General features: G+C 37.3%; 1 protein-coding gene across 1 annotated transcript in view; it reads right to left on the bottom strand.

The window, feature by feature from the left end:
- Positions 1–18784, bottom strand: part of LOC104832467 (chromosome unknown open reading frame, human C9orf3) — a 181277-nt gene that overhangs the window by 94905 nt on the left and 67588 nt on the right. Inside the window, exons 8-10 of the mRNA XM_010568670.1 lie at positions 14762–14864; positions 14536–14643; positions 4784–4827 (exon numbers count right to left, since the gene is read on the bottom strand). Of these exons, the coding sequence (XP_010566972.1) occupies positions 4784–4827; positions 14536–14643; positions 14762–14864 (255 nt within the window). The remainder of the gene's footprint in view (positions 1–4783; positions 4828–14535; positions 14644–14761; positions 14865–18784) is intronic.

The following is an 18784-nucleotide window of genomic DNA, read 5'->3' as shown; positions in this document are numbered from 1 at the left end:
GAAGCAGAGCTAGCAGCTAGGGAAAAATACCCTTATTAATGCATTTAATTTGTCTTACCCAGGGTAAGAAACACAGCCTCACAATGCCAGTCTGTCTGCCCCCCCCCGAAACTAAAGTTAAAGTGCAAAATTTCCTCAGGAAAAAAAAACCAAAACCAAAACCAAAACCAACTATGCAAAATAATCTATGCTACATTTGCTATGTAGCGTCTTTGCTTAATATACCCTCTATTTCTTTTAAAGCCAACAACAGCTCATTTCAAAACACTGGCTTTGAAATGAGCTTATGACACTGAGGGGAATTGCACTGTTCTGACACCACACTAATCCAGTCAGAAACACCACTAGTAAGTTGCTCAGCTGCTCCTGAAACTTCGACATTTTTCTCAAGGGCAAAGACAACAATGCTGCTATTTCTCTGCTTGCAACACCCTCAGTTTCAGCTAAACACCTGTCACATGACCATATGCCATCTCCTTTGTACTTGCACACACCTTTTTTTTTTTCCAACTTAGGGCATTCTTGTTGGCACCCATCAAAAAAAGCAATTTGTTTTAGCAGTTTACAGGCATTCACTATTTTCCCCCCAATATATTAGTAATTTGCAGACTATTGCAAAGATGTACTCTGAATGTGTTGCGAGTCAATACTGAAGAACTGTGAAGTCCTTGGAAAGGTCTCCACTAACTTGGTGGGCTTCACATCAAACCCAAAAAATAGATCACAAACAAACTGCTATTTCAAAACAAATGTCCTGGAGAAAGGACACAGGGCCTGATATTTGTAGAGTCTGCAGTTCAGTAAAGCATCCATATTCAAAAAGGGCACTTACCATCTGCTTCTGTTGCAGTTAAGCATCTGTAAGGACTTAAATCTGATGCGTCTGCGATTTTCTGAATGGCCTTCTGGTTAAGGTACTATACTGGACTGTGGGGTCTGGGTTCAGTTGATTAGCACTGTAACAGCTATTATGAGGCTGGGCAGGTTCTTCAATTGCTTTGTACTATGGTTCCCTACTTTAAAATGAGAATGCGATTACATCCATTATCTCATCCCTTGTCTCTTTGTTTAGACGATAAGCCTAGGAATGATCTCCTAACATGCATACATACTGTTCATGGCCCAATTCAATGCTTCACAGCAAGCTCTGTAAAATACTAACATTAATCATAATTTGAAAATTAGCAATATAAAAGATGATAAAATATATCAAGTTTTCATTGCACAAGGCCCCAAGGCACTCTACCAACTTTAAGATAAACCCACTTAATTCCTCAATCGAGGAGAAGAAACCACTTTTAGAATAAGATACTGCAGCAAATGAACAGTGCACATGAAAGTGTGCGATTTTTTTTTTTTTTTTTTTTTAAAGGAAGCTAAAAAGTCTGCCATATCCAACTGAAAATACTTCAACAAGCATATTTGCTTCATCCGGATATATACCTTCATATACATCAATCATTTTCAAAGTAAGCCATTCCAGCTAAATATGGAGGCATAGTTAGAGCAGATCAAAGACTAGTGACTGATTAGTGATTCTGTCAACTAGCCATAGCTTTCTGCAGATAAGATTTCCTTTGGGTTTTGTCCAGCATATATATTTTGGCTTACCAAAAAAATGGAGGAATCAAAAACACTGGGAAAATTCTTTCCCAATGATTTGCTTTGGGAGTTAGGTGCCTACCAGCTGTTTGTTTCAGTCAAAATCACCACATTCATGATAATGTGAGTAACAAAGAAAGCAAGTATGAAAGAAAGACATACCTGTAGAGCTGAGTAGTTTGAAATTGCAGCATTATTCTAATGTTGATTTAGTACTTAATTGACAATTTATGAAGACATCCAAGGAATGTGGTTAGTAAGCCTGAGTTATTAACAGTACAAATAGCTGAGCTGTAACACAAGCCTTCCTTTGTGTATAATGTATTATTAAAACCACAGCTTTATTAGTACACTTATTTATTTTATTGAATGAAATTAAATAAAAAATACCACCAGAAAAGCCCAAAGAACAGAACTGACCTCCTCAAAAAAAAATCTGCAGTTATAAAGAGGACAAGCAGCTGCGACTCTGATTTATCTGAGGCTGGTGAAACTCACCCTCTGTTACAGGGTCTTAAAAACACTGAGTCTTTGCACAGCTCACATGTTGCACAGATGTGGAGAGGATCAATTTACAGCAAAGACTATGGGTGTAAGCCTTGGGAGAACAGAGCCACTGGGAGTTTTATCAAATCTAGTGCACTGTGATATACAGACACATAAGAGGGGGTTTTGTTGTTGTTTGGTTTAGATTGGCTTTTTTTTAAATGTAGTGAAGTTTCAAGTTATATATAAGGAAATAGGATGCCTCAGTTACACGTGGGAAGTATTGTAGATTTTCTACAGAAAAGCCAAGATAATGTGAGACTATAGCCAGCGCATGTTATATTTTAAAAGGCTTTGAAAACAGAGAAGGATAATGATAGGTATTGGTTTGTCCTTCTTGCCATTAGTATTCACACATAGAAATAATCTGCCTCAAGGGCAAGTTAAGAAATTCTAAAGGACCAGAAGGTAGTGCTAGGCCTATCTGATTGTCAGTATTCAGCCACAGTCCAGAAACAGGAGGATCCTGCCTTGCAGAATGGATTTCTACAGCTAACATGCCATTAATATTGAGTCAGAGCACGAAGTGAAGTAGCCCTATAAACTAGGCATATAATCCTCCTCCTCTGAGTACAAAAGGCAGCAAAAATCAATGACTGCCACTTAAGAAGTTACGTCTGTTATCTTGGAACTGCTCATCACTGGGAATGTACTAAAAAATTTCCTGTACGTAAAAACTAAAGGAACTAAGTACTGGAAGAGTGAGAATCTTTTAGATACAGCGTGCTGTATCCAATAGCAGAAATATTGCATTACTCCAACATAATAATTACAGAAAATTTCCACACTGTTGTATGATTGCTTTCTGCCAATGTTAATCCTGTTCTCATTACAAAAATCTCCCATAAGCCAAATTCTACTCCTAGCTACACTAGTTTGCCTCTGTTGCCACAGCTGAGGGCAGGATTTGGCTTGATTCTCTACTACTAATTTCTCTCTTCTTCTTCTTTTTTTTTTTTTTTAATTATTAAGTCCAGCCTCCATTACAAAGAAGCATTTAGTTTAAACATTAAAATTTTACTTGGTAGAATTACACAAGTCTGGGAGGTTTTGCATGCTACAAAGAATTTTGTTGCTCTAATCTTGAAATACATTTCATTCTTACGACTGAAACTTTGTGCAAAAAAGCACTCATCAGCAGATGATCTCTAAAAGTATTTCATTTTTCTCTTTCCTCCCTTTGCGTTTACTTCAGGCTAGTATTTGTGTACTAACAACAGAATACATTTAAGAATGAAAAAACATCCTTGTAGCAGATAAGAAATAAAGGCCTTCTGTATATCCAGATGCTCTATTATTCTTGGCATTGCTGTTGATACCTGCACCCAAGGTAATCTTGGCAGTAGGTAAATTCAGATATACACTATGTCTGATTGTAAAGTGAATTACCACAGATCTGAAATTTTGTTCATACATTCTGGAGTATGATGCAATGCAAATGGGAGATATAATTCTTTTGCATAAGTGTCACTGAAAGTTTAAATATTGTGGCATGCTTCTAAGTGGAAAATTGGATGCTTACTCAAATAACATTTTGCACTGGGTTTGGACTTCAGAGAAACACAAGTGAGAAAAGGAAGGAAAACAGAGATTTTATTAACAAATCAATGTATAATCATGCCATTAAATAACCCACTTTCCCATATATTCCATTTAATATTCCTGATTATATTTGGGCTGGAAACCCATATCCAATGATATAAACAAAATATCATCCTATGGTATCTTGCTGGAAAATGTAACGCCACCCAAACTAAACTCATGATGCCACAAAACACATTGTCTCGATGATAACTAGCTTCTCCGTCCCTCAGTCTCTAAGAGCAAAAGGGTTTCACTAAAAAACTCAATGCATTGAACTTCTATGAATATCTTATCTCCTTTTTTTTTTTTCCAAACTACTCACCCAGATTTATGAAGACTTTCGGAATCCTGCTCCCCAAAACTGCATTTTTCAAGTAAATACATTATTTTTAAAAACTATAATATGTAAAGCTGCACTACAAAAGAACCTGTATTTGTAGCACAGTCTGTAGTAGCACAGAACAAACCAATGGATAAGCAGGGAGGGATACAAAGCTCTATCACCTTCAGCCAATCACAGTCACATGTAGGAGGATTTTGAAGGACATGTCAGGCAATTAACACTGGATTTCCATCAGTGTTTTCCATCCTTCCCCATTTGGCACACTGTATGACAGGGAGGGGATGGTACCACACTACTGCTTGAGAAAAATCCATCTTCTCTTGTTTCCCAGATCCACGGCAAAGCTCTGGCCTCCTTGCTGTAGGGAGCCATGTGCCAAAAGCAGCTGGCAGGAGGATCACAAATTAGTTTGAGAAGGCAGCTGTGACTGGCACTTCAGGTTGTATAGTGAACACAGGACCTCACTGCTGCCCTAAACAAGTTAAAGGGACTGCTTGCAGGGAACAAGGGATAGCAATAACACAGCAAGTGTCAGATTATTTGTGCATATATGTATGAGAATTTTCAGAGAATGATACACATGCACACTTGAAAAAAAACAAGTAGAACAATACTAAATGAAATCCTACTATTTCTGGCTAGCACAGCTGATATTTAAATCTGATTTCTACTTTCTTATTTGACTTTTCTAGCCTGGTTCTCACTTACTCTTTTTGTTCAGGGATGTCTTCCAACAGCATGCAAAGAAAATCCTAGAAAATGAACAAAGCGCCACAATTAGTGTGTTTACGAAGACATAACTCTGTGTCTGCATTGCTAGTGAGCAATGGATTTTTAAAGACTGCAGATAACAGAATGATAAGAAAGAAGTTTATATATCCACTATGGTGATTTTCTGCTCAGTTATTTATACAACATACGTTATGTTTGTCAGTTTTCCAACCCACTCAAGTAAAAAGTGTCAATATTGAAAGAAAATGGGCTTGAAAAGCCTGCTGACTATTTTAACACAATCCCACATTCCCACTTTTATTTAATCTATAATATACACACACAAACTATATTTAAAACTGTTAAAGACTGCAGATTCACATACTCAAAGGCTAAGAAACACCAGAATTAAGGGTGTTTACACTCTCTCTACTGTGCTTATGTTACCACGCTGTCTTTAATTATATAACAACATAAGGCTTTTTTTTTTCCTTAATGCACATATCTGATTGGAAGATCCCACCTACTCCTCATTCTGTGACAAAATTCACAATGTTGCTGCCAACCACACCAACTAAGGAGTAAATTCTTCAAAGAAAAGGTAGCTAGAATTTCTTACATGGATTTACAAAGGTGCAATGCTAATGGAACACCATTACTATCATCCTCACTTATAACAGCATGATAAACCCTCTTGAGAAAGTTACATCTGACATTACTTGAAGGTTCTCTGGTACCACACACTATACATGACCCAATTTTAATGACAACCACTTTGACACAATGCACTCCTCTGAACAATCTCATAAGAAGAGGATTTATTAATATGCATTACTCATTTATATGCTATTTCATAAAGCAATACATCCACTTTATTAATACTAGTCTTTGTGGAGACAAGTTTCATAGGCTAATGATGATCCTCACTGCAATATATGAGGGCAGGCTGATTTCTGATTGCAAGTACTTGCTCCCTAAGGTCTTAAAGAAAGTTTCCTAAAAGGCAGAAAAGTTTTAATTAGGGACACCACCATGGCATTCAATGAGAGATGCTATTTCTCTGACTGATTATGGCATTGTTAGGGAATCAAAGAAAGAGTGATGGCAGCTGAAATTCCTGGTAACATGTTTAAGCCTTCCTCCTTTAGATTACAAGTGAGATTCAGGCTATGTTGCAGTGGCTGCAAAATTTGCTTACCACAAAAGGTAAATTACACAGTGCTGGGCTCAGTGTTGCTGTGGCAAGAATGCCATCATTAACTATACCAGGAGTTGTTCTGTCCTAACTACAGTGTACTGCTGACATCATGACAAAGCGTGAAATCCCCTTATTTCATACTACTGCTTGCAGTTCTGTACCATTATTCTATATGTAAACAGAGAACTACCATCTCCTTCCACCTGTAGAAGCTTTTCTGGAGGTACAAAGTAAGCTTACATAGAAATAAACACTATGAAAAGATCATCATTAGAGTTGTTTCAAGAGTGTGTGAAAAGTAATACTGAAGTGGTCATCCTTGACACTATTTGCACTGTCTCTGTATACATTAATGCAGCTAGATTCCCTGATTGGACTGCATCAACTTTTTATAATCAATACCACAGTGCACTTGAAGATACTTCTGGTATTACAAGTGTTTTTATATTCTGTATATTATACTATGAAATTAAACATCTCCTTTGTGATTAAAGCTGTCTTCATTTTTCCAAATACAGATTAAGAATAAGGCAGTAAGCATCGTTCTACACACTTTCTTACAATTAGGATTAATCTATTCTATCTTAAATGCTTCTATTTTGATGCTCCAAAACAGAGCAGGAAAACAAATTACCACTTACCTCATATTTGCATGGCTTTTAACATTTGCCTATTATCAAGTCTGCATGACACATCCCATTATAGGTCTGACTTTTCAGTTGCTTATAATTTCGCCAAACTTTAACCATCTGGAGTGAAATTTTATCCTCAGGCTATTTTTTCTTCTTCCTCAGATGAAATGGTTCAGAAGTGTTCAAGAGAAAATTTAGGGGATAATGCGGGTTTTTTTAAGCTTTGATGTCATTTCTTTCAGAGGTTCTAGTGACCTTACACTTTGAAGCAAAGACTTGTGGATGACCAGGGTAATCATAAATAAATGCTGAGCCAGATCAGAAAACAAATTATAGTTTGGTTTTTGTCTTTGTTGCAAGTAATTCAATGAAGCCAGAATGAAAATATGAGTTAGAAATCACATGCCACCGCAGTGCTGCATTATTAACAAACTGGCTTATATTCATATGATTAAATAATCTTACTTCCCTACATACTCTTGTTGTTCTTCCATGGCTAGCAACCCAGAGGCTAGAAAACAACTTTTCCCTATATAAAGAAACTGTTATTCTGCAGTTTGTGGAATTTTATTGACATTTGGCCAAACTGAAAAAGCCTTTGAAAAATGAGTTCACACACATTCGCTAAGGATTTGCGAGACCCTTATAATTAAATTTCCTAAAGACTCTTGTCTGCTCTCACCATAGTCCAGACTGAAGCCAACAATTTTAATCACAACTGCAACTCTGGGCTGCTGCTGAGCCAGATCAAATCTGGATACAGACTGTGAATTGAGATCAAGAAGAAGTTTTCTTTGCACTGTTAATGCATGTAGCATGTCTGAGTCAAAGGCAAAGAAAAGTGGGGACCCAATGACTGAGAAGTAGGTTGAAGGAAGTAATTTTAAGAACCCTAGGAATGAAGGCTACTTGAAGCAGTAACTAGACAGACCTGGGTTTAGAAGACCTTTTATTTCATGACTAAAGATGCTATATTATTACTTCAGTTCTTGTCTGAAGCAATGAGCAGCATGTTTCTACTCTTGAACTGTTTTAGGGCACCAGACAGGTACTTCTCTCTGACCACACGTGTTGGTATTAAATAAAGAACACTGAATATTAAAAGGCAAATTATATCCTCTTTACGAAAAAATCAAATCTAGATATTTCAAGTACTCTACAACCACCAGATACTTTCAGTTAAATTCTCTAACTCAAATATAAATAGGGTCCATAAAACCAATGGAGATTTCATGACTAAAAGTGATACATCTGAAAGGACATTCAGTTGGCAACAAATAAACAAATGCACTTACATCCAATTCCTTACAGAAATTACCCACTGAAAGTTAAACTATTCATATCAATTATGCAGTTTGTAAATGACATAACTAAATGGTAAACATTACTTTGTCCCTTTTGGGTGGAAAAATAAATAATGAACACCCTTGCTAGGATCCTGTTTATTTGAAATTCCGTCCTTGTTCATCTTCCTGGCTTTTATTTAACAAAATCAGCAACATGTTGAAATCCTTCTCTTGGGGTTTTGGTAACAAGCCTGGAACGCCCCTTCAAAGATGACAACTTCCTATCAAGAGTAAGCAAGACTCCCCAGCTATATGTTCTATTATCAGGCAGCAATCATTAGCCAGACAGCTTTAACAGTTTAAGCCCCAGGTGACAGAGCCTCTGACTAGCTCCAGTCAAAAGCAGAATTTGTTGCCCATTTACCCCATATGCCAATGAACTGCATTCAGATCACTAGCAATTCCCTAAAGAAAAATGACCAGCTATTCTGACAAACAAGAAAACGTAACACATAGGAGGATCTAACAAGATTTTCTGGTAAATCTTCTTATGGATATTCAGGGTGATATCAGTCCCCTGGATGGCCCTTCCCCGGGGCCGGGGTTATTGTCCCTGTGTAGCACAGCAGCAGAAGGTCTCCCTGCCTGAGCCGCGCAAATTCACAGTCCAGTGCTTTCACAGAACTTTGTAAACTGTCCATACTAACAAGACTGAATTTGTCCTCTTAGTTACTGTGTGAATAACTAAGGGAAGCAAGTCTTAAATCACCCCAGCTGTATTAGCAAAAGGGCTTCTGTCAGAGCCCCAGCTTTCACAAAAATAATCTTTGTACATGTATAAACACCTCTGAGGAGGTAAGTCCATTCAGGGACCATGTAAGTTGGAAAAAGTATATTGACTTGTCACTTAATTCACTGAACAAAGTGTTGGCATTCCTCCTTACCTTATTGATGGGAAGGTTCAAACTAGATCCCAGGCAGGTAATTGAAGGCATGTAGCTTGAACACACCTTCTCCTAATGCTTTGACCCCAGAGCCTATGTTGTCTCAAACTCACTTGAAATGTTTTAATTTCTTCAGAAGTTACACAAATTCTCCCTGCCCACTAAAAATGCTAAATATACCACCACCTAAAATTTGATTTAAACACAGACTCATTCTATTTTACATGTATAAAACTGTAAGAACACACATATATACCTAAGAAAAAGATGAGGAACTAGATTTGTTATGTATCAATGGTTCTACATAGAGCTCTCAATCATTCTTTGGACTTCTGTTTAAGACTATCCAGCAGAAAATCATGTAAGATGCATTTGACTCTGATTATTTTAAAATACATCTCACTAAATAAAACAAAAGCTGGAGCTGTGATTTGGCACTGATAAAACCCATATACTTTGGGAGTGCTCCCTTGTCAGTTTGCTCTGGTCAGAATTAAGGACTTCATCTTTTTTGTTATCAAATGATATTGCATAACAAGCTACCATATAATTTTAAGCTTGAAAGATGCTAAATGGAAGCTAAGCAAATACAATAACTTTAGGTCAGCAGAGGAGTGAGAGACTACTGTAACAGAAGTGGAAATGCAAAAAGGTACTCCACAGCTGAAGACTGAAGCTCAAGACTTAGTAAGTTCAGCAGCTATGGGAAGGATCTGTGTACTTTATCAGAAAGTTCCAAGACATTTTCAGATATATGGGTCACTTCCCTGATAGAAGACAATTATATGTGTCACTTCCCCAGTAGAAGACAATTATATGTGTAAAACTTACTGATTCTTTTAAGATCTTTACACTTGAGATGATACCAAAAGATATTTGCCTTTTTTTTATGCAACTATACTATTGGGACATTAAAATGTGTGACACATTATCAGCTGTATTATACATGACTATGAAACACCTGGGCTCCTTTTAGCTTCACTACTCTGCTTTCTTCTCCAATTCCATTTCTAGCACTACTTCATTCTGATCTCTGTCCTTTATGATACGCAGTTTCTTATACAATTATGAAAAAAGTATATCAGAAAAAAGTTTTCTCACCCCCCAAAATCTTGCCTTATACCATGTTAATAACTTCTACTAACCTAGTCTTAATTATAATCCAAGCACAATATTTCAAATGTTCCTTCTTTCAAGATACTTGTAGTGAAATAGAGATATAGCCTAAAGCTTGTGAGATTTTTATATATGAACACAATGGATTGTCAAAATATGCAATGTAATTAACTGATCCATACATTAATCAATTGTCACATACATAAGTGTTTTAAACACAGTTAATCTCAGGTTAAAATATCTGACCTAGTGAAGCAGTCTTTTTTAATGCCTTACACTTGTTAAAACTTAAAAAGTTGAACAGAAGGAAAAGCATACTGTGCTTATGAACAATGAACAGAGAACAAAATACCACGCAGCTGCTTCATATGAGAGCAATACCTATTCTACATAAATGAGGCAAAGGTCTTTGGAAAAAAAAAAAATAAAAGGATGGTGATCATGTAGTAATTAAAGGTTGTTTCATAATGCATACCTATAAGGAAAGTGAATGAAGGCTGCGTCGTGCACAGCTAACAAAAAAGTAGGAATATGTGCATTTATGCAAGAATTGGAACAGGAAACTAACGCAATCTGAGTAAAACTGACCCATCTATTTCTGTTTTCCAAGCACATGAGAGTGTAGAAAGCAAAGACCCCTGTCCTAGAGGCTGCTGTGGATGGGACAGCGCCAGGGTCCATACCATGCCTCACTGATGTCAATAGTTCTTTGCTCAAGCTCACAGGTCAGTAACCATGGAACAGATGGGGCTAAACCGCAGAGACAAATTTTTAGTTAAATCTTTTATCTAAATAATAGATTCTATAGGTTGAAACATCAAAATATATGCACACTGCATGCTTAGACTTTCAATTCTAGTTACAAGAGTTCTACAACTTAGAAGTTCAACAAGATAGTTGAATGGTGATTTGTGTGTGCCGATACCAATTTTATAAAATTATGACAATGGTATGTGCCCATGCAAATTGGTGTGCAGGAACATGTTGATATAGGTACATTCACAGTGGGCTTGGATCCATACGTCTGCCTTTAAAACTTTTAATAGCATAAATTATGATTTTTTTGAAGCACTGCCTCCTTGACTGTCATTTTACTGTAGCAAATTATAACTCTATCAGATGGAGGAACACTATAGACCTTGGGTTACTATTACAGCAGACAGAACTACATGAAAATTAAAGTCTGCAAACAATTCAATTCCCAAGGTGTTCTTATTTCAATATCAGACCGAACAACAGCTTTAACTGTGTTAGGAATATCAGCAACTTGCACGCCTTTCTGTTTATTTATAGTCAGTAGCACTCCATTCATTATTTTAAGAGTTCATTCAGAGCAGTTAGTAAATGAATTCTCTCACAGAAAGAAAAATGCAAGATTTTTTAAAATCCTTCTCAGAGATTCCAGACTTGCTTTACTTGTCTGTTGCTAACTCAACTAAAATAAACAAAACCTACTATTAAAAACATACTGAGCATGCAATCAAAATGAAGGAAAAAGGCAAACTGATTAATGTTTCACATCTGAAGTCATTTCCTTGCACCTGCAGCTCCCATATAGGAAAAATACTACAAACACCACTGAAAACAAGACTAGTATTCAGAACATGGGCAATTATTTTCACTGTTTTTACCTTCCCTCGTCCCCACAACTCCTAAAGCTGGGAACTTTTACAATTATTTTGGACAAGGTGAAAGTACAACACTATGATATTTAAATGTACCATTTGCACCTCCATTTATTTTAAATTTTTTACTAATTTAAACACTGACAGCACGTTTGTTGAAGAAAGAACTTGAATAATAAACTTTGTGCTAACTTGACTTCATTGCTTCTGCATTTGCAAGTCCTGCTGTGATTGCTTATCTACCTATACCAGACACCGACATAAATACAATCTTTAAGATTTCTTACAAAGAAAGTAAATGCATTTACAACTGGATATAGTCCTATCCCCTTTGCATTTTTAACATAGCGACCAAACAACAGGATGATGGTAAAATTCTCTTCCCAGAAACTTTGATGGGAGCTGGATTTAGGCTGCTGTGAAACAAGGTAAAAGCACAAAAAGCACACAGTAAAAGTTACATAGTACATAGCTCTTTCTCCACCAAATCAAGTATCTTCAACTGAAGGAAAGTATCTTTTTTGACCTACTTTAAGAACATAGCTATGGATATATTGCACATATTCAAATAGAAAGTAGCCTAAGAAAGCCGAAATAAAAGCATCACTTACTCTTGCTTGAATAGTTAAAAACTGAACAATTTTTTTATCCAATAACCAAAATGGTTGTTTCTGGGTGCAGAAACAACATATAGTATTTCATCTTATGAGACTGGAGTTAGGTTAAGTTGCAAACTGACATTTCATAGCAGAGTGCTGGACAAAGGCAGAAGTCTGTAGTAGATGGGTAGTTCATTTGCAATGCAATCTAGCTATCATGACTAATAGTATAATGTGCTAAGACATTTTGCGGTCTACTGGCTCAACTCATCTCACATCAACCAGGAGCAACAACCTGACTACTTCTCACCAAAATGCAAGCACCTTTCCTACCACCAGATTAAAATATTGGGCTGCTTCTTGGTTTTAGCAGTTTCATGATTTCTGTGATTTTCAAAAAGTTTCCAGCTGTGTAATAGTAAAGTGTCATATTTATGATCTTGGACACCATAATGTAGACAAGACTCATATAGTCACTGGCATTTTCCACACTATGCCAAACATAACTGGTCAGAGTCTCAGAACCACGGTACAGGAAACAGCTGCAGCAGTGGAAACATTAACTCCCTTAACACCCCAAAAGTTCCTCCACAGGGCAGAGCTGCTGCAGTAGACCTACTATGCCTAACGCCTGGGTGACTTGACATACAGAAGAATCCACAAGTCTGTGAGCTATTTGTAAAATACATGGGCATACATCTCACCCTGTAAGACTGAGATTCAAAACAGCAAGCACACGAGCAAAGAATCACTGTGGCTGGAAGAAACAGGAAAGTGTTAGAGCCCATTCCCTCAAAATCAGAAGCCCTTACTCTGTGTTGCAAGGAGACATTTATCACCATACTGAATCCCCTCAACGATTTCAACCATAACTCAAGAAAAGACAGAGTTCAGCAAAAAAACTTGTTTCAGAAATTCAGTTATACCTGTTCTCTCTTTTTCCCTGCCCCTCACTCTCATCACAGTGTTCTTCTAGCGATGCCAGATACTTGTCATATCGTTCCAGGCCTGTTTTTAACTGTGAGTTCAGTCACCTGGTTCACAGACACCTGCATAAACAGTTTTTTCACAGCATTACCGAAGCAACAAGCTGCAGTGCCACAGCATAATCTGGATTCATCACCAATGACAGGATTTCCTAGAACTTTGGGTTTGGAGAGCTATGTCATTCCCTTCTCAAAACAAGACACTGGAGGACAAGACAGTCTCCCTTTTAATGCTACAGCCAGTGGTTACAGGACTTTTTCAGAAAGACCTAGGGGGAGGTAAATTTCTATTTATAACCTCAGCTGGGTTCTCTGTGTAACAGATGGTAGAATACACTGTGGTGTGACTTGATCAGTCTTTCCTTCTGAAGCTGTTCTACTTTGCATGGAATAATTATACACCATTTCTGACAGGAAGAGAACAAGCTAAGTCTGTAGTTCAAGTGATTAATACATGCAGTTGGACTTAGAGAGGGCAGATTCTGATTCCCAATTCAACATTACTTTTTACAACCAAGCCTCCACCAGTCCAGGAAGAAGTACTGTTCTATGAGAACAGCTGCTCTTCAGAGTGGGCTGCCACTGCATGATATCACTGTCAGAGAAAGTCTACTGAAAGAAAGAAGCAGCACATCTTCAACATCCCTTGCAGATTAATAATTCAGTTACAGAACGCTTTAGAAAGCATGGAAGTACGGACCATGACGAGGAAACCTATACGGAGGCTGTGACAAGACTGTAATACAGGTGGGTGCAATATCACAGAGTGATGGGGACATCACTCTCTGACTTGGTGAGAAAGAAACCGTCCTCATAAGAAAGACTATGAAATTATAAGCATTGAATGAAGCAGCATGCAGAGGCGAAGGAAACAAAGTCAGAAATGTCATGTACATGCACTGTTATAATTTATAGAAATTTTCAGTTACATTCCTACTCTGTGTTTTTTCTCTATCAGAAACAGAGAGGTATCAGGGAAAAGACTGATTGATCACAACCAAAACCCATGAGCTAAAAAACTACAGGAAACAATTCCAGCATGGTAAATGACCCTATCTTTGAGAACATCAGCACCTATGAACATTGACCTTCCAAAGCATCAAGTTAAAAAAAACACAATACAACAACAACAAACCCCCAACACCTATTGTTTACATTATCAGATACCAGCAGGGTGTCCAATTTATATATCACCCTGAAAGGAAAAGTCAGCCTTCTAGCAGGTAGGAATTTCACCAATATTGCCAAGTTACAACTGCCTCTGTCTTTTCACCACAACCAGAAGTGGTGACTTACATAGTGAAACCCAAAGTTTAGGTAATTTGTTTTTTCAGAAAGTGAGGAACAACCCCAAGAACAGTACCTGAGAAAGGACAAGCTGCCCATGGAACTTATGGACAAATTTTCGTAAAGATGCAAGGTATGAAGCCTCTCCTATTGTCCTTGCCAGAGACCGCAAAAGGAAATAACCCTGCAAGAAATTAAGCCAGAAACAAATAGGATGCTATGAATTTGCTGATGTCTAGAAGAAAGAAGTCTTTACCATATTAGTAAAGCAATTTCAATAAAAATCAGCTGACAACACTCACCTTCAAATAGTGAACCTGCATGAAGATTTTTTCTGCTTTAAGACCATGTTTGACAACAGATGCTCCAGACTCACTCAATTCTCCTGTGCTCTCCTTTTTGGGCCTGAAACGGTAACACACTAATTAAGTCTTGAATAAGCAAGTAAAGAAAAAGGGAAGGGGAATGGGTCATTATGTTCAACTAGAGATTTCTCTTCTTATACCTGAACATTGGCTTAACAGCTTACATGAATGTACTTGCAATAACATCCTTCATCTGCATGCAATACACTACAGAAGAAATAATGTTCTGCTTTTCATTTTGCTGCTTGGGGTTGGAAGAGAAGTAGTTGAAGTTTTAAAAGAGGAAGCCTTTCACACACACACAGAGGTTTGGGTTTTACAGAAAATAATGTCTAGAACAAACCTTCTACTTCACTGTCTGATTTTAAAATGTAATACAGCATCTGATGTGCCACTAATCCACAGCAGTAAAGTGTGGAGGACTTCTAGGCTCTTATGAGCACAGAGTGAAACTAAAGAGAAGCTATGCGAATATTTTTTCTTCATTTGGAAGCAGTGCCTTCACAGGCATAGTACTGAAGAGCCCTCTAGCTTTTTTTTCTTCCCTCCAGAAAACATCCCAGCTAACAGTGGTCTGAGAAAAGATGTCTGTCTTAGGAGCCTAACACTGTGACTGAAACAACCTCTCCAATTCTAAGTGTGGATTTTGAAATGGGCAGTTTTGGAAACCAAACATCTTTTCCCTCACTTCTACAGAATAGGGGCAACAGAGGCCACAGCAGTGCAGGATTCTTCAAACCACATCACTCATACACTTCTCATGAGCTAATCCCTGTGATCAAATTTCTTGCATATCTATGTCTGCTTTGAGGAAAACACTCTTCCTTTTTTGTATCTGTGTAATAGTTTCCTATCAGAGTTTTGTCCAGAGTGTTAAGCTGTTCCCCCCCCCCCCTTTAGTCACTGTATTTAGGGCCTGTGCACATGAAAACCACTTCATAGTAAAATCTTGATAAAATATAACTATTTAAAATAAAACAGGGAAAAAATGCAGATTCAATTTCACACTGTTCCTAACACAGTCCTTTATCGTGCTATAGTCCATATTTTCTTTCAAGGAAGATATTCCTTCAACATTGAAAGGAGGAGATCCATGACTGATTTCTTATCCTATGTTAACTCCAGTTCTTCAAGACCATGTAATCATTGCAGACCCACTACACGAGAGAAGAGGTCCACCTATTTCCATTCTGAGTCAGCCTCCTGGAAGGAAGGCCTGCTGGCATTTCATTTGCGACTTTTCATTGTTATCTGCATATATAAAAAGCCAAAACTGCTTCATTTCTCTCATAATAAATAGCCCAGTCTATAGATTTTGAAAAATGGAGTGCAAGCACAGGCTACAGGATCCACAGTAAACTGAAATACCTCCCATAATCACAATTATTCTAAATTACACAACCATACTTCCTTCCTTCCTCTTCCAACTTTGTGCCTGTGTAGATCCTAGTAGGTGACTAGAAAGCAATATCCCATCTGGATGATGGTACTGAAGAACTTCCTTCTGCAAAGGATGTATATGTACCCCTGATACTTTCTACAAAAGAGTGTAAATATTCATAAAGTTACCCTGTTCTCTGCTGTCAGTACTTCAGCACACTATTTTAAAGCAATGCTTACTATATTTACAACACATTGAAAGTACAGAGACTGAAAGTTTGTTACACTGACCTACAAAACCTGGCATCTAACCTAGTAGATGAAACTAGGCATAATGCTAAAGGCAAGCTGATTCAAGGTATTCAAACTGCTATGTGGCACATTTTAGATACTGGCAAATTTCTGAACAAAGTAAAAGATGCTGCTTTGTTTGCTGGGTGGCAAAGTACATTGTACAAAGTGAAAGTACAACTCACCAGGAAATCCTTGGTAATTAAATGCTCTGATGCCCTAGGTAGTCCTGAAAACCTCTATAAGAGACCATCTGAAAGGCATGTATCCTATCAGTGTGATAGAACAAAACTCTTTAAAAATGTACAGAGCAGTGAGAGACCGTTGCTTCAGGAGGGAAATGGACTTTGACTCAAGTGGAACTCAAGAGTTTAGATATGAACACTGGTTTGTCTTAATGAAGAATCACAAGCTGAGGTTCAGTCATAAGGGCTAGGACATGAAACAATCTCAACACCAGCTTTATTCCACAGAACAAAATGGACTTCTCTAAGCTTCTTTGCTTTCGTAACATGAGAGACTGGATGAGAGTGCCAGTGTTGATGCTTGCCAGCAAAATGAGTGCCAGGATATATTTCACAGGTGCTTTTATCCCTGCAGGTGTGCTTCAAACTCTGTGAGAAAATACATAGGATTCTGTCTGAATTATCCTGTATGAGCACTACAGTGCCACAGATTCCTTCTTCAATACTAAGATTTGCGGGTGCTGCCTTTCAGAGCTGCTGCCTGCTGAAAAGACACTTATCTCTTTCATTTAATTTCATTTCATTTCACATTTCTTTCAGTTCTTTTCACAGGTAGCTTATGGGATGCTACTATAACATAACCTCAAATATCCATAATAACAAGAAACATCATGCTGATGACCAGTTTGACAAGTGGCTTTCACCTAGTCTGAAGAGGTATTCGTCTGCGGGATCAAAAGTTAATAGGATCAGCTGACAAGGTTTGGGCAGGGTTTTCCTGCTGTCAGGAGAAAGCACAGAAAATCATATGATCATCCAGCAGGGAACAAAAAAAGTATTTGAGGAATAAGCTTATGCTTAGGAAGAGTGCATTGGCTGATTTTTTTTCTTCCTGATTTAATTGGTAAGAAGTAACAGACAGTTATTTACTTTTAATGTCCTTGTATAAAAACACAAGCTTGAACTAGTGCAAGCCTCAGTACAGACTCAAAACCCAGTGCAATGCCAAGACTGAAATTTTCTCTCTTGTGTATTGACTCTAGAAAGCACATGGACATACTTTCAGAAGGAAGAAGAAAATTAAAAAAAAAACACAGTAAACATGCAAAGAGAGAACCTATTCAAGTCCATGCCACAAAAATAGTAGAGAATATTTACATCTGACTGAAACCAGTGGAGAGTCCTTAAATGCAACCATAGGAAACTAGAGACATCAGAGAGGAAGAGATTGCCAGAATCCCAAGCTGGCAACATGTTCCTCTCCTGAAATGTATATTAGAGGCATATTTTTTCAAATGAGTAAATGATTTGTCATTCTTTTGTATTAGCATTGAGAATACCACTATGTAAAACATAAGCAGCATGCTTATTACGGACACTTATGTCCACCAACAGTGGAAGTCAATAGAAAGCTTAAGTTTCAATTTCAGAATAAATCAATCTTTCCTGAGTTTCAAACTACAAAGGATATTTAGGGCCCTAGACAAATGATTTTAAAAATTTACATATACACATTTTATTAAAAGTAACAACTACATAATTAATGCAAAAGACAACAAACCTGATTCCATAATGTTGAAAACGGAAAACACACATCCAGATAAGCTTCATATCACATGAACCAATGTTCCTAAAAATAATTTATTTTAAAGCAAACAAACAAAACTCCCAGCATCTGTCAATCAGTAGTTGTGCTGGGAACAGCTGTATGACAGCTAGTGATAAAGCTTGCTTTTGTATTTACACCTATCATCAAAACGCATACTTGCAAATGTGTAACTTCACTGACTGCTTACATGTAGGATATACAATTCATCGATAAACATGAAGTAAAACAGTTATGCAGTTGATGACATGTTTTCAGATGACATGAGGCCAGAGAGGAATTTATGTGTTGGTGAACAGTCTCTAATGCCCAAATGTAAAAGGCTTTTAGGCTTACTGGGAAAGCACAAAAAGAAGGGAAGACCTCAAAATGAATGAAATGGCAACAGTCTTCCAAAAACATTTAAAAGTTGATTATTTAGAAGAAGGGGATCAATTTGTTCTTCACTTCCCCTTGGTAAAAGAAAAGAAGAAACCTCCAGTATTTGAAATAAACAAT

Source organism: Haliaeetus leucocephalus, unplaced genomic scaffold (genome assembly GCF_000737465.1).
Source record: "Haliaeetus leucocephalus isolate CR32 unplaced genomic scaffold, Haliaeetus_leucocephalus-4.0 Scaffold251, whole genome shotgun sequence".
NCBI lineage: Eukaryota > Metazoa > Chordata > Aves > Accipitriformes > Accipitridae > Haliaeetus > Haliaeetus leucocephalus.
This window is presented reverse-complemented; position numbering and strand designations above follow the sequence as displayed.